This window comes from Balaenoptera acutorostrata, chromosome 20 (assembly GCF_949987535.1).
Source record: "Balaenoptera acutorostrata chromosome 20, mBalAcu1.1, whole genome shotgun sequence".
NCBI lineage: Eukaryota > Metazoa > Chordata > Mammalia > Artiodactyla > Balaenopteridae > Balaenoptera > Balaenoptera acutorostrata.
The window spans coordinates 29,329,808-29,355,962 of NC_080083.1; the positions used below are offsets into that span (position 1 = coordinate 29,329,808).

Sequence of the window (26,155 nt, forward strand, 5' to 3'; positions counted from 1 at the left end):
TTAGTTCTTGGTTCAAATCCTGATTCTGACACTTAAAAGTTACGTGACCTTGGTAGATTATTTAACCTCTATGTATTCTAGTTTTCTCGTCTGTAAAGTTTGGATAAATTAGTACCTAAGTTAGGGTTGTGAAGATTAAATGAGTGCTTCAAACAAGTCCTGGTACATAGAAACATAGTAATGACATTGATAATGAAGAAAACATACCTGGTTTTGTTTGTTTTAGGATTGACTATGTCTGGTTCTTTGAAAGTTGATAAGCAGATGTGGTATCTTGAGGAACTACCTATTAACAGAATGTATGTCAAAACCAAACTGTGTGCTTGGTTTGGTCTCTTGTTTATTGTTTTAGTGGAAGAAGAAGGAGTGTTGTCTTTCGGGGCAGCAACCAGCTGTGTGACTTTGTTCAGGCTGCTTATTTCTCTGGCCTTAGCCTCTTCATCTCTAAATTAAGGAGGTTGTGTTGGATGAGTGAGTCTTCACTGGGGAGTCAGATGCCCCTGTGAGAATCCCATGAAAACCTCAATCCTCTCTAGGAAAATGCCTCTAATAACACATACACAGAGAATTTTGTATAATTAGTGGATACTAATTGTTTCATAACCTCTAGGAACTAATAAATGTAGCTGGTGTTTTGTTTTGCTATGTTTTACTTTTTAAATAAAATGAAATCTGACTGATGTACCATCTTACCAAGGTTAAGGAGAAGTCCAGTATCGGTCAGTTTGGATTGGCTCCTTCCTCGTCTTCTGATCTTACGAAAACCGTGGTGCTTATGTGAACTTTGAAAATAGGGCTAATCCTCTCCCCTGGCCCTGGATCCTCACGCTTGGTTCTTACCTCGTGTCTGTGGCAGCCATTGCTCTGGCCGAGGCCCATGGGGCCATTCAAGTAGGTGGCTGCACTGGAGCTTCCCCATGTTCCTTGTTGGACTTGGCCACCAGGACCTGCCCCAAGGCTAACAGCATTACAGCCATCAGTGCCCAGGCCTCTGGGACACCCACACACCTGTCCCCTTCCAAGGCCTTGCCACGATTTGGCTTAGGTTTCCACTCACCCTGCAGAACCTGAGACCTTTCTATTCCTGGTCCCCAGAAATCCTGACTTGTTTCTCTGTCAACTTCTTAAGCCCTGCCTCTGTTCTCTTCCCCTCTCATTCATACGGCCCAGTCTAATCTTGTAGATGGGTCGAGGTCTTTGAAAACCAAGAGTAGCCTATAAATATTCCTTTTTGTGCTAAAGCACACCTGACTGTTAATTTCCTCCTAAGCTAAGAAACTCCCAGGCACAAAGACAAAAAGGCTTGGCAACATCTAGAAGGTTAGGAAATATATTGTGCTACATGGTCTCAGATCTCAGAGGTCACTCCTAGCTATGATTTTCCTGTGTCAGCCATAAGGAAGCCATAAGCTCACAGAAGCAAGTGAAGAGTCTGGGAAAAGCGATTAGTGTAGAACAGTGTTTGAGCAGGACAAAGGGAGTGAAAACCAGGCTGAGATGTGGATTATAAATGGAGTGGCATGGGTGTAGGGAAGAAAGCTAAGGAGGAAGATGAAAGCCAAGGACTGTACTTTATTAAAATGAACTGTTGTTCCTTGTAGATGCGATTGCAGTCTGCTTAAACATGGTATAAATGAGCAGAAGTTGCTTCTTTTTCCCACGGGACCTGTAACCTGACTGCTTGGCCGATTCAGAGGGTAACCCAGGTCCACTTAAGTGTAATTCATGTTTACAGATGAGGATTCTATCTGTTCAGAGCTACTTCATTGTCTAGAAAATCAGGAGACTTAGGGGAAATTGCAGTGATCTCTTTAGCTTGTCATATCAGAATAACATCAAAACCTTTTAAATTTTTTCCTCTGTTGACAGAGTAACACCGATGGACTTCAGGAACTTGCCTATGGGGGCTTAATTTATTGCCTGGGCGTTGTGTTCTTCAAGAGCGATGGCATCATTCCATTTGCCCATGCCATCTGGCACCTGTTCGTGGCCACGGCAGCTGCAGTGCATTACTATGCCATTTGGAAATATCTTTACCGAAGTCCTACAGACTTTATGCGACATTTATGACCAATCTTTACTAGGTCTCCAAACCAGTATTATTTCAATTATGGCACTTAGGAGCGGGGTAAGAGCTGAAAACTGCACAGAGGGAAAAAAAAAAGAAGACAGCTGTACTGACTTTATATCTTTTGAATATAATTACTGTGAAAGTATAAAAGCTGTGTTCTGGAATTTTCCCCCTCACAGCAGATAAATAAGGTAGTGAATTAATTATTCATTCCATTCCACTATCTGAAGTACTCTGGATAGACTTGGCCAACTGATGTTTACAAACCAGAATTTTGTATTTTAATTTTACAGATTTTACTACATAATTTTTCTAAATTACTAGGTCAGGCTGTAAAAGTCAGTGCAATAACAAAACTTCCTTTTTAAGAGAAAATGGTTTCTATCACTTTCCCATTAGCTGTGTGAAGAATCATGGACAGAATTTACACTACTTTTTACCATGTTTCATCTTGGCATAACATGGTTATTTTTTAAATAGAAACTTCAGTTTTTTGTAAATTTTTAAAAAATACTTCATTGAAACGCATTTCTGCAGTTCCTCATTCATGTGAATTTTTGCAGCAAGCTGTCAACATTCCACAAATGAACAAACATTATACCTCTTCTGATAGTTTTATTAAGCATGGAGAAATTGCCAATTTTTAAAAACTACAAGTTTTCCAAAACTCTTCTGCCAGCCTCTGACTCTGAATTCCATGTTGCTTTGGGCTGTATACTTGACCTAGTTTGGTTTCCCAGCGATGGAAAAGTATTTTGATATCATTAACTTTTTCAAAAGATTCAACTTTTTCTCTATGCCTTTGCCATGTCTTCTTCAGGGTCCTTTTCAACAGCGGATGAGTATCTAGTCTGTACTAAGAGAATATTGTTGGGTTGGCCATCCACTGAAAACTCCTGAAGAGTGTTATGGATTACAGCGAATAGTGGTCATGCCTGTTTGGTGCCCAATGGTTGTCATTGTCACTTAGCTTTATATTATCAGTTTGATAGTCATTTTAAATTATGGAACTAGATGTGCATAAATTCACATTTCTACCTTTCCTTTGCATCTTATGATACACTTTCCTCTTTTTCATGGAAAAGTATTTAAAGCACTGTTTTACAGATAAACTCATGTGTCTGTCGTCCATGGGTTATATCCTGGCTCAGTGGAGTGGTATTTAATATATCGTTTTTGGTTTTCCTTCAGTGTCTTATATTAAGATTAACATATTAGTTGCTTTGTTGGTTAATCTCCTGTTGGTGTTTTAATAAATGAGATAACCTTGCCTTTAGATCAGGTGCTGATATTGCCTGTTTTCTAGTGATGGGTTTGATCATTGGAATTGTTGGTTTGTCAATACATTGAAGTCAGTTCATTGAAATTTTGTACTGATGTAGCTTTAAATGAGGGTTTATTTTGTGTGTGTATGTTTAGAACTCTCCGACTTTGGTAAATTATGTGGGAATGAAGAACAGAAGAACGGCCTCTTGCTGGTGAATTCTTAAATAGGCAAGGTATCCAGTGATAGCACCAGCCAGACCACCCCTTCTGCATGATTCTGAACATCTGGATGCCCCTTGTTTTATTGTGTATATTTTATTTTAAATGTATTAACTTTTGTGGATTCATTTAAAGTCTGCTCAAAAGTACCACTGTCAAAACCACTAAAATGTATGTAAAAAATAGTGCTGTACACTAAAATAAAATTGTTACTTGGATTTGTTCCACTGTCTCTAAATTAGATGACTGTGAAAATGATAATGCATTTTTGAAAGCCTGAGCTCATCTAGCATATGTAATTCGTATAGTAGCCTTTTTTTTTTTTTTTTTTCTGAAAAGCCAGGATGGGAAGAAAAACAAATGTACCCGGACATCTAGAATTTTCTAGTCCACTTTTTAATAATTCAATTGCCAGAAACAGTGCAAACATTAAAATCAAACCATGTTTTCAGTTTAAAATATACTAGTCTGGGCCTAAAGATTATAAATTTTATAGATGATGTATCTTCATCCCAGAGAAGACCTTTGGTTTAGTTTATATAATATACCGTAGGACTGAGGTTACACGTTTTTTTGTTACCAAGCAGACACACATATTGCAAATGTAAGAACTCTGTGTTTCTTAGATTTCATTCTCCCTCTTCTACAGTGTGGGAAACAGAGTCAAAGCTGCTCTGACTGCTTCATGCTTAGGGAACTGAGACAGGAACCCAGGTCTCTCCAGCTCTGAAGCCTCCTATTCACTTTACACCACAGCAAAAACAAGTGAATCGAAAAAATTGAACTGAAAATTCGTCAGAGTCAGCAAAAACAAATGAATCCAAAAAATTGAACTGAAAATTCATCAGGCATGCACATGGAAAAGAAAACAAATAGTCACGCAGTTCAGAGCCTAAAAAAACCCTCGGGGAAACCTCCATCGAGTCTAAATTTGAAGATTGAGTGTCTTGAAGCGTTGTTCTTCCCAAGAATTCAGTCGTCTAGTCCAGCAGGGTAACCTCATCTCTCTCTAGAGCAGCATCTGCCCCCACTTGTGTGCTATCATCTTCCTTATCAGCATCTCCAGCCTAAAACTTTTCTGAAGGCCAGACCTCTCTAATCAACTGCCCAGATGCCCCCCTTCCCCACCTCCGGAACATTTTACTCACCCTGTCCCAAACTGAGTGCATTATCTTTCTTTATTCCCCCACCAAACCCATTTATCTGAAGCGTCCTATCCTGGTTAATGGCATGGCCATAGCCATCTACATCCTTGATTTCTCTCCCCCCCCAGATCCAACCAGTCAGCCAGAACTGTCACCTCCCCTTTAGGCCCAACTCCCTGATCTGGTTTCTCACCCCCTTCCCACTGCAGGGCCCTAAGAAGCCCTAGTTTGCTGTCCTCAGACTATTGCAGCCACCTCCTCATTGTACCCCTGCCCTAGTCACACCCATCAGGCTCATCCTCCACACTTACCAGCGTTATCTTCCTGAAAGAATCTGAGCATGTCTCTCCCCTGCTTCAAAACTGCCGTTGACTATGAGTCTATATGACTCAAGCCAATCTCTTTCTCGTGGCCTCGTCACATGCTAACTCGTCCTGATCCTCTCCCCTGCTGAACCCCACAGACCAGTCCCACGACAACACCTTGCCCTCATGGTGCTTTTGTAACTCTGCTTTTGTACCTGCTGTTCCTCGGCCTGGAATGCCTTTACCCCAGCCCTTTCCCTGCCCTGAAACATTTGCTGGGTCCAAACCTCCACCAATGCCAGCCAGGCCCAGGCCTCTTTGACGCTGCAGCACTGACGCTCCTTCGTGGCCCCTGTCATGTTGCACTGGGATGCATTTGCTTGTCTGCTCCCTCTGTGGCTGGGGATTGCCCTCTCTCATGGCAGGAGCTGAGTCTCGACAACCTCTGTCCCCAGCACAGCTCTGGGCTCACAGTAGGAGTGGAAATAGGGCTTGGGAATGAAAGAAGAGAGAGAGAGGTGGGTTGGAGGATGGCATCACGGAAGAGAGAGACTGAAATTAAAGTGTTTTTAGGGTGGACTTGATTTTCACCCTGTTGATCTGGTCCATGAAAGTCAAGGTGGCTCTCACTGACTGGCTGAAGCCTGACTTTCAGTTCCTTGGCCTCACTGGCTTCCCTGACCAAGGGCCAGCTAGAACATTTGTAGCACCCACAGCAGAGTTGATGAGAAATTGGCGTGGAAACATTAGACAGTGTGTCCTAAATAAGGAAAAATCCAAGCTTGTTTACTGAAGCGTCCAGAGGACCAACTATCCATCATTTAAAAGTCTGAAAAACGATTTTGCCTACCCTGCATCCCTCTGGTCCTCTTCTCTGAACATAATAATAAACTGAGATAGCACTCAGTTCTGCAACCCTTGAACCTCGGTGCAGACTGCACTCAGAAAGCAACAACTTTAACATAATTCTACATATTATTTTGTATATTTTTACTCTCAGAAAACTAAAAATTACATAGAGTTCACTCCTCCTAATGCATGTTCATGTATTTCCTGCCATTCTTCTTGCCCCCCTATTTATGGGATTTGGTTTTTGTTTTATACATTTGTAAGTATGCCGCATTTGCAATTATTACACTGCTTTTTCCCACTTACTACATTATAAACACTTTAAAAAATTATTATATAGTTTTTAAATTTTTTAAATTTTTGGCTGCATTGGGTCTTCGTTGCTACACACAAGCTTTGTCTAGTTGCAGCGAGCGGGGGCTACTCTTCGTTGCGGTGCGCAGGCTTCTCATTGTGGTAGCTTCTCTTGTTGCGGAGCACAGGCTCTAGGCTCATGGGCTTCAGTAGTTGTGGCATGCAGGCTCAGAGTTGTGGCACACGGGCTTAGTTGCTCCACAGCCTGTGGGATCTTCCTGGATCAGGGATCGAACCCGTGTCCCTGCATTGGCAGGTGGATCCTTAACCACTGCACCACCAGGGAAGTCCCTATTATATAGTTTTCATAGCCAGAATTTTTAATGGCTCCATCATCTTTCCGGACCAGACATGCAGCCAGTTTTGCTTAGTCATTCACCTAATTTGGGGTTTTTAGATTCAGATTTTTCATTATTGTAAACAGTGCTGCATGAACAACTTTGCATAAAGCTTTGTCCATGTTTGTGACTGGGTCTTTAAGGTAATAATAAGAAACAACTTTTAAGTTAATAATAAGAAACAATTGAGTGCTTCCTATGTTTGGGGGACTGGTCCTGTGCTAGTTACATGGATTATCTCACTCTTTACAGAAAACCTCAAGGGTAGATAATTTTATTATCTCCATTTTACAGATTAGGAGACAAGCACAGATGAATGAATTTCCTTGTCCAAGGTAAGTGTTAGCGCCTGACTAAACCCAGGAAGCCTGGAGTCTTAGTGTTTTCATTCTCAGGAGTGTAATCCCTGGGTCAAAGTTTTATTAATGGGTTTACCCAAAGGAAGACCTTTTAAAAATAAAACTCATTCCAAACCTCCAGATTTTTACTTGGCATCTTCAGGTTATGTCTGCTCTTCTCATGTGCCAATTAAATGGAGAGTGGAAGAAGAAAATCTCCAAATGAAACTGACCTCGAGGAAGCGGATTCACCTCCCTCCTTGGGAAGCAAAATAAAGTGTCCCAAGAGGACACAAGGAATGTCTTTAGTCTAACAAGGTTAGAATTACTGCATTCATGTCTTTCTGCTGCTTTTGCTGGTTGGAACAGACAGTGCCAACCTGTTCTTACATTCTGTGCATCTTCCTACATCCCAGTGATGGGTGATTTTTCCAAGAAACAGTGCCACTGTGCAGTGTAGCCATTTGCAAAGGGAGTTTATTCCCTTCAGGGGCCTGTTCAACACAGCAGCACATTCTCATTCTCCTACACAGTTCACTGTCCCTCAGACTAAGTCAAAACATTGGCTAGGCTTCAGGGGGACTTGGGAAACATGCTTTCAGCCTTACTTTATCTCCTGGGAGAGGTCACAGGTCCCCTTGCTGTTCTGTGCCAGGCCAAACTTAGTACACCCAAACAAATGTGGCAGCCACTGAAAGGGTCAGGAAAATTTATCCATCAAAAAGATTTGGTTCTCTTAAAATTCATGAGTGTTTTCTGATCTCATCTGTGAGCTGTGTGTTGAGTCAGCGTGGAATCAGCCAGCCTGGGACAGATTGGCCAGTGAACTTAGGCAAGTCCCTCGTGACCTTGGAGCCTCCGTTCCTACCTGCAGAAGGGGTCCAGCACGTCCCTCGTGGTGCAGCCCTAGGATGAAATGATACCCCCAAAGTGTCTAGTTCATGCATTCTGGCATGTGACTGGCACTAGACAAATGTTAGCTTCCTTCCCATATGGCTGAGCTTTTAAAATGATTGTAGCCCACCTGCAGAGATTTACATGCAGAAGCAACCTGAAGGAACAGTTAGTAGCACTCTTAAAAAGTCTTATGCAGTTTTTAGCTCTTAAAAATGTATGGAAGTGTGGCCAAAGCTACACGGAGGCATGTGGTCACCCCTGGCTTTCTAATGATTTTGTGCCCTCTGTAACAAATGTTCTTTCAATATTCAGTATTTCTTGAAACAGACGCTGAATACTATGTGGACAAAGGGTGGACAAGGAAGTCTGGGCAGTTCTACTTCTGTGCACAGAGAGGATGCTTCCTCCACTTAGTCAACCCAAAGGCCCCTAGTTAACTGGGCCCACACTCTTGGACAGCAATGTGGTCACTGTCTGTTGTTACCTGAGCGTGCCACTTGGGAGGCTCACCTACCAGGTACACCTTCGTTGGCTTGTTAAAGAATTACTTCTAACTACAGTGCTACAATGTCTCCTCCATCTTGTTTCTTTCCCAGTGAAGTTGCACATTCATTCGTCAGATATTTAATGGGTGTCAAGTCTGTGCTAGGGACTGATCCACCACTGGGGATGCTATAAAAAGACAAAACCCCTGCCTGTCAACTCAGGCCAGATGATCCCCTGGCTCCACTCTCTTATCTGGTCCCGAGGCCTTGGTGGGGTTTTGCTGACCTGTTTTTGGCACTTTCCAGATGAATGTAGCCAGTGAACACGACAGTGTGAACAGGCAAGTAGAAAGTGATGCTGGTTTAACTAGCTTTTCAACAGGGGTGCCTTGCTTGGTTCAATAGGTTTGCATCTGCTGGGCCGGGTTCGAATTCCCTGTCTGAAAATCAGTTCTTGCTTTGGAAGAGCACTGAAAGCAGCTTATGCTTTAGAGGAACCCTGTGTGAACTCTGCCCTCAAATGTGTGACCCCTGAGAGGGAGCGAGCCACCTTGCACCCCAGAAGCTCATAAGTTCAAGTGTGTCAGGGTGCCTTTGAAGCAGGCTTTCCCCAGCCTCCCAGGCAAAGGGTGAGGAGTGAGAAACACCTGACCAGCGAGATGTTTCTCTTGGTGTTGACAGTGCCTGGGTTGCCTGTAGCCCCCCATTGTTCACCCCAGTCCTGGGGTGTATCAGACATGTGTCAGTGGCTGGGGAGACAGTACCAAATAAGGTAAGTCTGTGCCCTCCAGGCTCCCACATTCTCCTAGGGAGGTCAAGGGAACAAACTAGCAATTATAATGCAACCTAATCAGTGTTTATATTGGCTGCTATGACTGGAGGAGTGATTAACTCTACCCTGGGGAGCCCAAAGTCCTCCCTGTAGAGGCAATTTCAGCTGAGACTTGAAGGGTGTGTGAAGAATTACTAGGGAGACGAGAAGTGAAGGGGCAGTGGGTAGAGACAGGGTGGGGGAAGACAACATTCCAAGCATAGGAACAGCAAGTGCAGGGGTGCCTGGCAGCTGAAAGCAGGGCAAGTTTCAGGAACAGCATGGGGTACACTTGGGAAACGGCCGCATAGGTTGTCTGGAGGGAAGACGATGATAACATAGTAGTAACAGCTTATATGGATTGAGTGCCAACTAAGGGCCTGTTATACATGATCTCTCTGGAGAGGGTAGAGAGAGAGAGAGAGAGGGAGACTGACTCATCTGTTCTTTTGGAGAGCGAGGAAGATGATCCCATACTCACGTGGATTTTTCTGCCGCAAACTCTGAATCCTAGACGGGTTTCTTTTTTCCAGTATTTCTGGGCTTCCTTTTCCTTTTTTTAACCTCTCCTAAGCACATAACACCATAGAATTCTTATGGGAGGCAAATATTCCATGGTTCATCTGAGCTAACTCCTGGGTTACTGTATAAAATTTGAAATAACGCATGGTAAAATATGTTATGAGTTGGTTGGATGGGTCTTCCAACACTGGGGACTGTTATCCTTTGCTGTTGACATCGATAATCAAGATTTGAGGCTATTATGGAGACCATCATCCAGGCATCCAATTCATTCAACAAAGAATGAGCCCCTCCTACGTGCCAGATGCTGTTCCAGGTGCTGGGGATACAACAGTGAACAAAACAGACACAAATTCCTGCCTCATGGGACTGACATTCTCCTGGGGGGGAAACAGACTATAAATAAAATGTGTAAGTAAAACACTCAGCGTGTTAGATGGTGATAAGTGCTATGGAGCAAAATCAATAGGAAAGAGACAGGGGGAGTGCGAGGGCAGGGGTGGACTTGCACTCACAGACGGGCCCGGGAAGGCTTCTCTGAGAAGGGGAGATTGAGTAAAGACCTGCGGGGGCCATGATTCCTGCTGGGAAAGGCATTCCTAGGAAGGCCTGAGGATGGAGTGTGCCAGGCACAGAAGGAGGCCTGTAAGGAGCATTTTGAGCAAGGGAAGAGCTGTTCTGGAGATGAGGTCAGAGAGGCTGATAAAGATTATCTCCTTTGACCAAACTTGTCAGCCTCCTGAGTCCTCTTTCTGAATAGTCCCTGACCTTGGGCTCTGTCCTTGGCTCATTTAGTCCAGTTTTAGCAAGAATCCTGCTGGGTCAGTTCAGTAGAAAATCCCCCACCCTTGATAGCGAATGAAATTCCTCATCCCCCAACCATTGATATCTTAGTAATTTTCCATCCTCTGACCACCCCCCCTCCCCCGCCCCCTCTGGTCTTCGGGCTATAACTCCTCACTTGTCGTTATATTGAGTTGAGTCTCCTTACTCCAAAACCCCACTGCAGTAGCCCCTGAATGAAGTCTGACTTCCCATCTTTAACAAGTGTCATGGATAATTTTTTCTTTAATAGGGGAACGGAATGACGGATACATAGGGCCTTGGAAGCCACTGTAAGGTCCCCGGGTGCATGTGTGGGGTTGTTATTAGTGATGGAATTCCTTGTGGGATCATCCACACCTCAGAGTTAGAGAGATCCCAAAGCTGGGTTCTGCATAATGAATTGAGTTCTGGCTCCTAAATAGCAGAAAGGACATGAGCAAATCCCTGAGTTTTGGCTTGTTTATCTTTAAAATGCAGATTTTAGTAATAAGACCAACCTCAGAGGATAGTGAAACATGGTAAAAGTATTCATTTAAAAACAAGCACCAATCTTAGAGATAAAAAGTGGTCCTGTGTATTTCCTCCCAAGCAGCCTTGAACTGTCTAATTGTTTAGGAGGGAGATTTGCAGCTAAGTCATGGAGGGAGCTGACCTTCCTCCCCTACAAGTACCCCCACCTCCACCCCTCCCAGGCTTATCTTTGCTCCTGAAAAAGAAAGCTGCTTTGTGCAGGGTCTCCACCTCTCTTCTGCCCATTGATTTAACTTGTCCATGTGGAGGCCTCAGTGGTGGAAATCTACTCTGTATCTGGCCCAAGCCTATCTTTATTCTTTATCAGCTTTAGGAACTTGAGCCAGTGAGAGATGAAAGGCTGGCTCTTCAGAGATCTGTTTTGGGGGCTGTGACCTGGCCAGTGGAGAGGAAAGATGAATAAGTGACTTGACTCAGCCTTGATGTCCTCAGTTTGAAAGGGAAGATTATGCTGTCACCTCACCGGGCTATGGTGAGATTATTTGCATGAAATGTCCAACACAGGACCTGACAATCACTAGGTGCCGAATTCCATTTCCAACTGCTCTTCCTCATCAGAGGTGCTCTGGAGAATGTGAAATAGCTCTTGGCTAGGATCTTGTCTAGGAACTAGGGTAAGGCAGATGGCTCTCCTCCCCAGCTCCTCTCATCCCACGTTAGTGAAGGGTGGCCCTCCTCCTAGCTAAGGCTCTTCCTCAAGCCCATCAGCTATGGGGCCCATGCTCTACCAACCACGCCCCTCATTTTTCGCCTTCATCAGACTTGCCCTCCCTAGGAACCTGACAACACTGTCCACTCTCCCTTCTGAAATCTGCCCTGTCCTCCCTGGCATGCTGTCTCGTGGTTCCCCCCTGCATTTTTGGACTCCCTTTCTCAGTCTTCTTTCCTGGATCGTCCTGCTCTACTTGACCTAAAATGTTGGTTTCCTGGGGTCCTCCTCAGCCCTCCTGCTTCCTCTCTTCCCTTACTCAGCCTCAGTGATCTCACTGACGCCCATGGTGAGGGTCTCTAGTCTCACTCTTGTCTTCCAAATCCTCAAACCTATTTGCATATTGGCTATTTCCACATAGATGTCCCATACTCACCTCAATCTTTTCAAAGCTAAATAAATCATCTTTCTCCCAAACCTGATTCTCCTCCTGTGTGTCCTATGTGCCAGCAGTCTGATCATCTACAGTCACCTAAGCCAGGGACGCTGAAAGATCAGCTTCTCTGTACACCAGTGCTGAATCAAATCTCGGAGACAGAGTTGTGGGTGAAGTAGAAAAGGATAGCTTTATTACTTTGCCAGGCAAAGGGGGACACAGCAGGCTCCTGCCTCAAAAAACTATGTGTCCCAACTTGGAGAGGACAGTGAGAAGTTTTATAGTAATGGTTCAAAGAGGGTGTGATCGGCTCGTGGACATTCTTCTGATGGGCTGGTGGTGAGGTAAGTAGCAGTCAGCATCATCAACCTTCAGGTTCCAGCTGGCCTGGGGTCTACATGCTTGTGGGCAGCATACCATCGTTAATCGTTAACTTCTCCCACCTGTAAAGGCTTCCAGTATCTGCAAAACAGCTCAAAGATATTGTGTGTATCTGTTGATGGGGAACCAGTACCTTGCCCCAAGGCTGCACTATTTTTTCTCTTGACTGTTTGTTTCTCCCTGGTCTCGCATCCCCTCCCTTCCCTAATGAACAACTGCTTGAATCTGCCCATTGGAACACAGGGAAGGTCATGGAGGCTGAATGAAGGTAATCAAAGAAATGGGGACACAGGAAGGCTTTGTGCCCAGGAGCCCCACAGGGCCCTGCTCGGTGTCACCAGGAATCTGGGAGCCACTCTAGACTTTCCCTCCCTCACATCTGTCCCCCACATTCCATCAGTTCCCGAGTCTCATACCCTCCGCTCAGATCTCTCTCTCCAACCCTCCCCTCCTCCACCAGCACTAGCTGAGTGGAGGCCCTTATCCATTCTCAGCTGGTTCATGGTGAAAGCTCCCAACAGGTCTCCCTGCCACCCACCCCACTCCTTCAATCTCACACGTCTCTATTCTAATCTCCACATTTCTGCCAGAGCATTCTTTCTAAAATGAGAATCTGACTCAATTCCCCAAAGTAGTTCCCCATGTCCTTCAGGATAAGCCTAGTGCTGGATCTGGCACCTACTTACCTACTTACTCATCTCTCCTGCCACTCCACAGGTACCCTCCAGCCACTCAGAATGCTTGCTGTTCCTCAACTATGCCACTGCTATATCATGCCTTCATCGCTTTGCACATGCTGTGCCCTCTTCTTAGAATGCCCTCCCTCCCTGCACCTTCACCTTCATCCATCCACATGATAAATTCCTACTTAGGCTTCAAGTCCAAGTGTTACCTCCTCCTGAAAGTCTTTTCTGACTCCACTGGGCTTAGAAAGTGCTCCTTCTTCACAGTCACCAGAGGCATTCCCCTATGATAGTTATTAATCACACCATATGGTTCTCATCTGTTTCCCACAACAGACCTCAAGGTAAAGGAAGGTTACTAATCTTTGTACACCTGATCCTTAAGAAGTTCTCAACACATAGGAGCTACCTGGAACATTATTTCTTGAATAAGCAAATGAATGAACGATTAAATGAAGACTTGATGGTCAGTGGCACTGAAGGGAACATTTGTTGAAAGAACATCAGTAACACTGAGAAGACAAGAAGCTGGGAGACCAGGCTGTCAGATGAGCCATCAGCACGTGTACTGAAGTCTTTGAAAGTGAAAGCAAAGAGAGACAAGTCTTGAGCCACGCTTAATCCCAGATGACCTTCCTGCCCCCACTCAGTATCTATCTGGGTCACCTTTCTCTTCTGTTTTGCAAAGCTAAGCCTGAGCAAACAAATTTAAGGAGGTTAAAAAAAAAAAAATAGTAGTATTGCAATGTTGAATTAAAATGATCCCATTCCTCGAGAAGATCTGCCCTTTGAGACTATGATCTGCACTTTGAGATTTTGATCTGCCCCTTAGCATGGATAATCAAGGACAGACCACATCTCTTTCTCAGGACACTCTGCTTCCTGAAGCATCAGCGCAAATTCATAACACCTTATGGGGTGAAAGCTGTGTCCAACCAACCAGATCAACCAGGAGGCATCCAGCTTCCAAAGCTCTGAGGTCCCATTCCAGACAGGTCAATCAATAAGGTCCTTTCAGATTTAATTCCAGGGCAGCAGAGGCTACCAGAGCCCTGGACTCTAGTAACCCACAAACCCAGGTGAGTTCAAGGAATGCTCTAATAATAATGTCTCCCAGCTTAAGACATTCGACTTTGGAAATTTTCCAAGAGCCTTCATGGCTATCACCCCGCTTTCTTTTTCAGTTTTCTTGGGAGGCCATTTGGTGGCAAATAACATAATTCCTATGCTACAGTTGAAGAAAGTGAACCTCTTAGGAGGGAAATAATAACCCAAGATCACACAGTGAAACGGACATCAAACCAGGACCTGCACCTGGGCAAAAATACCTTCTGAAAGTCTGCTTCACCAAGTCTTCTATGAAGCATCAGCTGCTCTTTATTTAAGTCTGGGGGAAAATTAAATTTGGGAATAGAAGCATAATTAAAGGATCTGGCAAGGGAATATAAAACCCGGAGGGAACAACTCATTCCTCTGTGCCTTTTTTTTAGCTGCTTGAGCACACGTATGATTTTTTCTTATTTCTTATTCCCAAATGTTCTTTTTTTTTTTTTTTTTTAAATAAGTGAAATCTTAAATCACTGAAGCCCAAACCCTTCAGCACCTGACTTTCTTGGGGCCTGACCTTCCCTTGATTCTCTCTGCTGAGGGCTGCCCAAGCCACTCAGCCCTATCCTTTCAATTTTTTAAATTTTTCATTATGGAAAATTACATATGTATACAAAAGTACACAGCAACTCAACTCTAAACAGAAAGACAAATAGTGCAAAATAAAAAACCTAGGCCTAAGTATGTATTTTCATCTCAGGAAATCATTAGCCCATTTTTCTTCAACTACACTGAGGCAGCATGAACTCAAGATTTGAAGGGAAATGTCTGCACCCAGCTTTTCCTCTTCTGAACTGCGTGGCTTTTGGAAAGTCGCTCTGAGGCTTGGTTTCTCCACTTGCAAAATAGGAGTAATCAAGCCAACCCCACAGAATGGCTATGACAATGAAATGAGATAATGTCTGGGAATATGTTTGGTAAGTTACGAAATGCTCTTAAACTGCGAAGAGCTATTATTAATCTTTTACAGGGCCCTTGGAGCATCGCCAAGGTGTATGCAAAAGTGTAGATAATGTGCTCAGGAACGTAGACAGAGGTTTGTGGGACAGCAGCTCTGTCTGCCATGCCCCCCTCTGTTTGGACTTGGTCCTGAATCGGTCATCTCATGCCATTTTGCTTTTCACCCATTTGACTACCAACCTTGCTGCCCACTATTTCTTTTCCTTCTCACTTCAAGGATAATTTGTCCATCAGTCTTGTCTTCCCAACTTTACCTAGGTTTCTCTTGTCCGCAGTTCTGTTTTTCCACCCAGACTAGACCAACTCAGATTGCCTTTGTTTAGAAAGACCTCTTCTGGGACTTCCCTGGTGGTCCAGTAGTTAAGACTCCGTGCTTCCACTACAGGGGGCATGGGTTTGATCCTTGGTCAGGGAACTAAGATCTCACATGCTGCGCAGCATGGCCAAAAAAGAAAAAAGAAAAAGTTAGAAAGATCTCTTCCAAGTGGCACCTGTGATCTTCATATTCCAGTGATATTCTGATTGGCAGTACCTCCTCCCAGTCAGTAGTCACGACCCAGGCAGCAAGCATCGTGAGCTTAGAAAGGATGGCAGGGAAGGAAGACCCCTTTTGCACACTCAGCCTCTCTCCTGTGTGTTGAGGAGGGACCCCAATCTGCTTAGAAGGTGGTTTAGGGACCAGTGGTGAACAAGATGAAATCCATGACCTCATGAAGCTTATATTCCAGAAAGGGAGCTGACTATAAATGAGTAAACATACAAATAAATAATAAGCAAAATGAAAAATAAATAATAGTTCAAACTGTGAAAGAGATAATGCAGAGAGACTGGAGCAAGAGAATGGAGGTAGGGGCGGCTAATTAATATAGGATGGCCAAGGTCATGAGTTGTGGCTTTAGTTTTGTAAGTGCCCTCCCCATCCTGCCTCATCATGAACAAGGAAGCTAAGAGCTCCACTAGCTGCTGGCAGCCATCCCCTACCCTAAAAGGAGCTAGTTATAGGATAACGCCAACACTATAAATAACAGAAAAAGGAAAAATTGTATCCTTGGTGCTGTGGTTAAGCCACTGCATCATTGAACCCTGAAACCCACCTAACTCTGGACGTCCTAGTTAGGTGAGCCAACAGCTTGTCCAGGACATTTTGATTTGGGTTTTCAATGCCCAACAACCAAAGTCATCATGACTAATGAATGCCTCTTGTGTGTTATAATCCCCATACAAGCAGTTTATCCATTCAGCCATGTGCAGCTCTTCAAAGCCATGAAGATTCTGACAAACCTGAGTTTCTCCACTTCTTACTTTTCCAGGGCTGCCATTACCCAGGTAAGGCACTTCTTCACGTGCCTGACATATTAATGATACTTGACAAATGTCTGTGAAGATGAATTGAGTGAATAAGCCAGAGCGCTGCTTAAAAAGGGATGAGACACCAGAAGCCCTAGTCTCCCAAAACCAAAGACGTTCCAAAATAAAACGTCGCAGCCCTTTCTAGGTCACAGAAAGCTTTCACATACCTTCTACCATTTAACCTTGTACTACCCCTGGGGCCATCATTATCGTCAGTTTATGGATAAAGAAGTAAGGAATGAGAAAGGTCAAGTCAAGGAGCATGGCGATCAGGTGATACTCAAAGGTACTCTGACTCCCAGTCTCCCACTCTTTTCTGGATTCTGAAAATAAGCTGGTTCATGAAGTATATATTCAGGCTCCAGGAACAACCAAAGAGATGTTCATAGCCTTATTGACCTCGGAGAGCAAAGATTCTGGAGATGATGGTGTGGAAAATGTGTTTATCCAGAATCAGCCAGGCACGGAGGGACTACATGTTTGTGACAGGAACACAAGAGCTCTTTTCTGTGTTACTTCAACCAAAGCTGACTGAATCCCTCTTGACTCATGGGAAAGTAGGATAAAGGTTTATACAGCAGCTGCCTCCCACCCCCAGCCTAATGATGCCAGCAAAAAGTTTACAGCACTTTTTTTCATTGTGCAATTCATCTTTTATTTTTTGGCCATACCATGCAACAAGTGGATTGAACCCATGCCCCCTGCAGTGGAAGCATGGGGTCTTAACCACTGGACTGCCAGGGAAGTCCCAATTAATCTTTTTAAAAAATTCATTTCTACAAATGACCCAATTTCGTTCCTTTTTTTTTTTTTTTTTTCTGTAGAGACGTAGATGGAGCTAGAGACTGTCATACAGAGTGAAGTAAGTCAGAAAGAGAAAAACAAATATCGTATATTAACGCATATAGGTGGAACCTAGAAAAATGGTACAGATGAACCTGTTTGCAGGGCAGAAATAGAGACACAGATGTAGAGAACAAACGTATGGACATCAAGGGGGGAAAGTGGCGGGGGTGGTGGTGGTGTGATGAATTGGGAGATTGGGATTAAAGTCATTTATTTTTAACAACAAAAAAATATTCATTTCCCATAAACTTTTAATTTTAGAATCATTTGAGATTTACAGAAAAGTTGCGACAATAGTATCGAGTTCCCATGTACCTCCACACCCAGTTTCTCCTATTATTAACATCTTACACTAAGATGGTATATTAGTCACAATTAATGAATCAAAATTGATAAATTATTATGAACTAAAGTCTATACTTATTCAGATTTCCCCAGTTTTTATCTAATGCCCTTTATCTGCTCCAGGATCCCATCCAAGATACATTTAGTCATCATGTCTCTTCAGGCTCCTCTTGGCTGTGACAGTTTCTCAGACTTCCCTTGTTTGTCATGACCTTGAGAGTTCCGAGGAGGACTAGTCAGGTATCTGTAGAATGTTCCTCACCTGGGATTTGTCTCATGTCTCTCTCATGATTAGACAGGGTTATGGGTTTTGAGAGGGAGATCAACGGAGGTGAAGTGCCGTTCTCATCACGTCATACCAGGGGTGCCTACTATCCACATGACCTACCACTGCTGACACTGGCCTGGGTCACCTGGCTGAGGCAGTGCCTGTCGGCTTTCTCCACTGTCAAGTTACCCTTTTTCCTCTCTTTCCACACTGTGCTCTTAGGAAGGAAGTCACCATGCACAGCCACACTAAGGAGCGGGGAGTTTGCTCCCCGTCCTTGAGGACAGAATATCTACATCAATTATCTGGAATTCTTCTGCAGGGAAAGTTAGCTATTCTCTCCCATTTACTTATTCAATCCTTTGTTTCTATCACTATAGACTCATGGATATAATCCAATACTACTTTATTTTAATTGCTCAGATTGTTCTGGTTTTGGCCGTTTGGAACTCTTTCCATTGGCTGAATATACATTCTGATGTCTTTTTACCTAAGAGCAATGAAGCAAAGAACCAGAAGAACAGAGGTTCCCCCCCACCCCACCCCCACTCCACCTCTACCACAGGTTTCTGTGTTGTTTTGGTCAAATCTCAACATGTCTCTCTTTTTTCTTCACCTGTACAGTGAAGTTAACACAATCCTCTCCCCTTTACCTCTACTGTGGCTGTGAAGCAAAAGTGAGACAGTAGGTAGGAAAGGACTCTAGAAAATTAAAAACAAACCATGCAAATACATTTTAAATCTCCTTTCCCCTCCTAACTCACTCTGTAAAGCTTCACAATTTAAGCACTCGATAAATATTTTCTGAGTGAATGAATGAGTGAGCAAATGAAAGAATGCACACACACTTCCTGAGCTGTGACAGTAGGTGAGCAAATGGAAAAGACACGACACAGCCCAGGTGTGCCAGGCAAACATACCTCCACCTCATCTCATTTCAGAGCAAACTTCTCAGTTGGACCTCTGATGTGCAGACCCTGGGCTTGGGGAGAGCAGGGGTGCATGAGACACAAAACATGCCATGAAGGAGTTTACAATCTAGCAGGGATCCAGGCACACGAACAACTGTCCACAGAGGATGTGATATATCTCATGGATGCCAGAATCACATCTCTACTTTGCTATCTTCTGTAACTTGACTTCATCTCTATAAAAGTCTCCATCCCCCGCCTCACCCACTTCTGACTGAATTCTTAGTCAAGCCAACTCCAGGCTGTCCCAGTCAATCCGTGTTTTCTACTTTTCCTTCCTAGCACTTCCTAGGACTGCGTCTGAGTTCTAAGCATCATATGCTGAGTGGGCATTAGAGGTTGGGGAGGCATCAGATGCCTGGGTGGCACCTGTCACTATTGTGCTGGCCTCCACCTGATCCTCAGGTGTGGTTTCCTGACCATCTGCTTCATTGTGATGCAGACACCATCAGGGTCTACCAGGTGGCTGTCTCTCATAATCCTTCTTGGACACACAGGGAAATTTAGAATTCTCCCACGCTCCTGTGGAGCCTAGGAAACTGTGAGTGGCTGCTTTGGACTCTCTCTACTCTCAGCCTCTGGCATAATAATCTCTACCTACTGCTCTCAGGCCACAGGGGGGTAAGGAACACCTGCATGCTGGGTCCCAGGCCCAGGGCAGGGCTCCCCTACTCCTGGATATTCACACTCACCTGGGGACATTCATCTCACCCCCCTTGAAGCTGACTCTGGGGAGGGGGGTGTGGTGGTCCCTTCTCGGGTACACACACCATCTGCTTTCTTGTTTTCCTTCCAACCCTCTAACGTTCTTTCCCTTGGGAGATGGAGATGGGCAGAGGGAACCCAGCTCAGCAAGTATCCTGAGCCAAATCACTACAGCTTACACCTGGATTACGATGGTGATCTTAACACCCAATAATTTGACAATGTTGTTCTTGCTTTTTAGTCCCACCTTGAACTCCAGAGACCTTTTATGTAGCGGCCTGTGTACAGAAAGATCTCAAGACGGTAAAAGAAGGTTTGGAGGGGGAAAAGCCAGACGTAGTAGTTGGGTAACACCCAACACCAATGAGAGTGCAAAGTGGCATCTTCTCCCTCTAGGAACATAATGTGATGAAGAAACAGGACGAGGCAGCCCATGTCTTCATCCATGCTTCATACACACACTTCACTCCTCACCTGCCTCCCCAGGCTGTGTAGACTCCTGCATAAAGGAGGTGTTTCCTCTCTTCTCGTCTGTGTTGGTGACCTTCTGAGGTTAAATGATAATAGAACCTTAGGTGTGCTTTACTCAGCGTAGTCTACCAAGCATTTTACATCCTTTAGTGCATTAGGTTATCACATCCCCATTTTACAGAAAAGGACACCAAGGTTCAGAGAGGTTAAGGGATTTGGTCTGGGCAAACCAGAGAAAGATAACAATCATCAGAGCTTACAGTCTTCTGTTTCTAAAACCTTTGTGAAGGGTACACTCAAAGGTGTGCTTCATCACCTTGGAGTAAGAACAAATGGCAAAGTGAAAAGTCCAGTGCTTGCTTTGGCAGCACATATACTAAAATTGGAACAATACAGAGAAGATTAGCATGGCCCCTGCGCAAGGATGACATGCAAATTCATGAAGCGTTCCATATTTTTAAGACCTAAAGGTAAGGCCAGACACTATAAAACTCTTAGAGGAAAACATAGGCAGAACACTCTATGACATAAATCACAGCAAGATCCTTTTTGACCCACCTCCTAGAGAAATGGAAATAAAAAGAAAAATAAACAAATGGGACCTAATGAAACTTAAAAGATTTTGCACAGCAAAGGAAACCATAAACAAGACAAAAAGACAACCCTCAGAATGGGAGAAAATATTTGCAAATGAGGAAACTGACAAAGGATTAATCTCCAAAATATACAAGCAGCTCATGCAGCTCAATATCCAAAAAACAAACAACCCAATCCAAAAATGGGCAGAAGACCTAAATAGACATTTCTCCAAAGAAGATATACAGATTGCCAAGAAACACATGAAAGGATGCTCAACCTCACTAATCATTAGAGAAATGTAAATCAAAACTACAATGAGGTATCACCTCACACTGGTCAGAATGGCCATCATCAAAAAATCTAGAAACAATAAATGCTGGAGAGGGTGTGGAGAAAAGGGAACCCTCTTGCACTGTTGGTGGGAATGTAAATTGATACAGCCACTATGGAGAACAGTATGGAGGTTCCTTAAAAAACTAAAAATAGAACTACCATACGACCCAGCAATCCCACTACTGGGCATATACCCTGAGAAAACCATAATTCAAAAAGAGTTATGTACCACAATGTTCATTGCAGCTCTATTTACAATAACCAGGACATGGAAGCAACCTAAATGTCCATCGACAGATGAATGGATAAAGAAGATGTGACACATATGTACAATGGAATATTACTCAGCCATAAAAAGAAACGAAATTGAGTTATTTGTAGTGAGGTGGATGGACCTAGAGTCTGTCATACAGAGTGAAGTAAGTCAGAAAGAGAAAAACAAATACAGTATGCTAACACATATATATGGAATCTAAAAAAAAAAAAAAAAGGTTCTGAAGAACCTAGGGGTGGGACAGGATAAAGGCCAGGTGTAGAGAATGGACTTGAGGACACGGGCTGGGGGAAGGGTAAACTGGGACGAAGTGAGAGAGTGGCATTGACATATATACACTACCAAATGTAAAATAGACAGCTAGTGGGAAGCAGCTGTATAGCACAGGGGGATCAGCTCGGTGCTTTGTGTCCACCTAGAGGGGTGGGATAGGGAGAGTGAGAGGGAGGGAGATGCAAGCGGGAAGAGATATGGGGATATATGTATATGTATAGCTGATCCAATTTGTTATACAGCAGAAACTAACACAACATTGTAAAGCAATTATACTCCAGTAAAGATGTTAAAAAAAAAAAAAAGGGAAAAGCTTATCTCTTTCCTTCAGCTTTGGGGAAATTGCCATGATGTGACAATTACAAGAGCACTACTTCTTCAGTGACAGTGAACTGCTGCCCTTCAGGTCCGTGGAGGGGAGTACGTGATAACAAAAGGGCGCAAATTTGGGTTTTAATCATGTGTTCATTCAACAACATTTATTAATGTCTATTAGTGATGGTGTTCTAGGTGCTAGGGATAAAAAAGATGAATAACAAGATTTTAGGAGTTCACTCCCTAGTAACAAGGGACACATACACATGTATATATATAACTGAATCACTTTGCTGTGCACCTGAAACTAACACAACATTGTTACTCTACTCCAATATAAAATAAAAATTTTTTTTTTAATCTCAAAAAAAAAGAGACACGTGAACAAATAAATAAAATTCAATCTTCATGCGAGACTTAGAGGTTGATATACAGTTCAGTTCAACTCAGAGAAGGATTGGTCAATCCTGGGGAGGAGAGGTGGGAGGCTTAATAGAGGAGGTGCCTCTTGGGCTGACTCTAAAACATGAGTGGGTTTTGCCACGTGAAGAAGGAGATGAGGGACAGGACAGTGGAGGGAGAGGAGGTTTCGTGGGGGAAGGTCCTGAGGCAGGAAATGACATGAAATATCTCAGGAAATGTGCTTCCCTGTAATGAATCACTCTGTGCAGCAGGGATGCGACAGGGATGAGACTGGAGACCAGGGGAAGAAGCCAGGTCCTGGAGGGAGGGCTGAGGGTTAGGATTTTGTCCTTTAAGCCATGCTGACCGACACGGTAGCACAACCACACGTGACTATAGAGCGTTTGAAATGTGGTAGCATGACTGAGAAGTTAATTTTTAATTTTAATTCATTTAAATTTTAAAGGTGTTAATTCAATTGTTGAAAAACGCTTAAGTATGTTTGGAGCAACTTGGATAAGTACAACTACTCTTTCAACTCACCTGTAACTTTTATGAAATCTAAATATAAATTGAGTATTTTCAATGAAAATTTAACATCTGAATTGAGATACACCTGTAAGTGTAAAAATATATACCAGATTTCAATGATTTGGCGTGAAAAAAAGGATGTAAAATATCTCATTAATGACTCTCATATTGTTTAGATGTTGAAATAATATTTTTGATATATTTGATTTAAAAATATATTATTTAAATTAATTTCTTTTGGGGACTTCCCTGGCGGTCCAGTGCAGTGGTTAAGACTCCATGCTTCCACTGCAGGGAGCACGGGTTCGATTCCTTGTCGGGGAACTAAGATCCCTCATGCTGCATGGCCAAAAAAATAAAAGAAAAAAGGAAAAAAAATTAATTTCTTTTTTTTTAATTAAAATTTTTTCTAGTAGCCACATAAAACGATTACATATGAGCCTGCATTATATTTCCTTGGGGACGGTGCCACTTAGGCACTGGGGGAACACTGAAGAAGTTTATGTAGGGTAGAGACATGATCAGATTTGCATTTGGAGGGAACATTCTGGCAGGAAAGGAGAGGAAGCGTGGAGGGATCTAAGGCTGGAGAAAGGTACACGGTTAGGAAATGATTGCAATAGTTCAGCTGTGAGAAGAGGAGGGCCTGACTTAGGAGCTTTAGGAATGGAGAAATTAGAGAGATAATAAGGAAGGTCAATTTAGAGCGTCATCAGAATCACCTGGAGGGCTGGTTACACCACAGATTGCTGGGTCCCAGCCCCAAAGATGCTGGTTCTGAATGAGGATGGAGTCCAAGCATCTTTATTTCTAACTAGTTTCCAGATGCTGTTGTTGCTGGTGATCTGGAGACCTTACTCCGAGAATCTCCCCTCTACAGGACTTGGCCACCAACAGGATAACAGGAAGAGAGAGATAGGGAGTGGGAGAATTCTGTGAACTGCAGGTTTCTGCCACAGCTGTCTGGGTACATGGAAACTAGAAGAGGTGATGCTTGTTTGTGACAAAATGGTATGGGTTCAGTTTGGGATCTATTGAGTTTGAGGTCCCTTAGGGACACCCAGGAGGAGACACCTCATGAGTAACTGGATATAAGTGGGCTGGAACTCAGGAAAGAGACTGAACTGTAATTAAAGATTTAGAAGTCCTCAGAATAGAGTTGGCAGTTAAAGCCCTAAGCATGAGTGAGGTTGCACAGAGAGACAGTGGCAAAGGAGAAGGGAAAACCCAAGGGCAGATTCCCGTAGTTGGAGCTATGTTTTGATCAAAGTCAGCAGTGTTCAACAAAGATAAGATAGGCATGAATTTCCACTTGCCACTTTCAACTGTATGCCTCTTGTGTTTGATCATAGTGACCCAAGCTTAGGAAATAGTTTCAAAGAACTTTAAAATTCTTCAGAAGATTCTAATCAAAGGTTAGTTATGCTTCACCAATGACATGACAGGCATCAAATAAAACCTTTTATTTATGAATTTCATCATTAGTAAAATAGTCTTGGCCAAGACTCTCCTAAGCTTCAGTTTCTTCATCCATTAAGCTGGGCTGCTGATTACCTTTCTCACAGAGTTTCTGGAAAAATGGGGATAATGTATGTCAAGCACAGCACCTAACTGACACGCAGGAGCATCTCACTACGGGTGGTAATTACCATTATTTCTGCGAGAACACCTTCTAGACCAGGCTGCATCACTAAGCCTATTTGGTAGGGGCCAAGGAAAGACTCACTTCAAATGGAATTCCAGCCAATGCCAAGAGAGTGATTTAGGGTCAACAATAGCAATAATAGTTTCAGTATTACAATTATTGCAATTTTAGAATTCAGAGGGAAAAACAATTCTTTAGAGCAATGTGTGTTCTCCATTGTTTCACTGTGTTTTTATAACAATTGAAGTGGAAGGAAAGTAGCCTTCCTATGTGCTAGGCAAGCTGGATATATTATTCCATTTAATTTATCAATGTAATATCTTTAAATAAGGCCCCAGTGAACGGCTCTAAGTGTTTCTTAGCAAGAGGAAGAGGAACTGGGTCTCTGTGGTCCCAACAAATGCCATTGCTGATCAACAGCTGGGCCATGGCAGAGGGCTTGTTGTCCTGTATTCAGAGCAGTGGATGGCTGGACACAGTTCTGACTCGGCTGTTGGGCAGACCAGACCTGTGTAGACAAGCATTGCCTTTCTCTGGGGCATTTAGTTCAGATGGGTGGTCTGTCTCCACGTCTTCTCTTCCCATTCAGACTCCCCTTCACTGTTGTGCCCATTCTGGTCTGCTTTCTCCCCTCATCACTCCAGAATGGCTCCTCCCTGAGTCCACAGTGATTCCTCTGTCCTCATCCTACTCTGGCTGCTCCCGAGGGGGCAGCATGACCCCCAGAGTTGGCTGTGATCAACGGGGAGTTCTTCTGTGTTTCTCTTTCCCTGGTTTTCTCTATTAGGCTTCTGGCTGCTCTACCACTTTGCTTGTATCATGCAGATATCAGCCTCCTTCACTGCTCTCCACAAAGATCAAGGGTATTTTCAACAACACTCTTAGGCATGGAGTTCTCCACTCTTTATTCCAAATAAACTCAGAGCTGTGGAAGTTTTCCTCCTTATGGCCTGCCTTTTCCACTAGGCAGCACCCCTCTACCACTGCACTGGAGCTGGGCCAGAGACCCTTTTCCCAGAGTGATGTCCTTGCTTTACAAGTGGGCTCTGGGGGAGGGAGATGTGGAAACCCCTTGTCATCTCAGCGCAGAATCTCTGCCCTGCAAGTGAGCTGGGGTGTGGGCAACCAGGGCCCTAGTACCCTGACTTGCCAAGCCTGGAGCAGAGCTTCCGCCCCACAAGTGGGGGGCCAGATGAGAAGAGGGAGGCCTGGTCCTCTTGGAGTGCCTATCTGCAATACAACTTCTGCAAAATGGGCCTGGGGGCCAAGAAGCACTAGCATCCTGCCTCTTCTGGGGTCAAACCACAACCCCAGACTGGGATCTCAGGAGAGATGGAGCCCTTGGCTGTACCTGCCCTGGGCAGAACTTCCATAACATGGAGCTAGTGGGGAGGGCAATGGAGCAGAGTGGGGCTCAAACACCACAGACTTTCACGGTTTTTATTGAGATATTATAGATTTTCTTGAACGAATGTTTCTCTTTTGTTGTATGCCCTTAGGACGCTTTCCAGAGACTTTCAATGATGACTATTTTAAATAATATTCTCAGTTCGATTGTTATTTTGCTGGGGATAAGGTCTGCCAAGCTTTCTACTCCTTTATTCCAGAAATGCTGCCTCTTAATTCATCTTTATATGCCCACCAAAATGTCTCTTGGCATGTTAGCACAGCCATC

General features: G+C 43.8%; 1 protein-coding gene and 1 non-coding gene across 4 annotated transcripts in view; both read left to right on the forward strand.

Annotated features, from left to right (window-relative positions):
- The window catches only part of MMD (monocyte to macrophage differentiation associated), a 28,465-nt gene extending 24,692 nt beyond the window's left edge, over positions 1–3,773 (forward strand). For all 3 annotated transcript variants that reach the window (XM_057536574.1, XM_057536575.1, XM_007177293.3), the window contains one exon: positions 1,870–3,773. In XM_057536574.1, coding sequence (XP_057392557.1) covers positions 1,870–2,070 — 201 coding nt within the window. In that variant the 3' untranslated portion in view covers positions 2,071–3,773. The remainder of the gene's footprint in view (positions 1–1,869) is intronic.
- A 16,707-nt stretch (positions 3,774–20,480) lies between these two features.
- On the forward strand, positions 20,481–20,587 carry LOC114237072 (U6 spliceosomal RNA). The gene has a single exon (XR_003622861.2). It is a non-coding gene; the product is annotated as a U6 spliceosomal RNA (small nuclear RNA).
- The last annotated feature ends 5,568 nt before the right edge of the window (positions 20,588–26,155 follow it).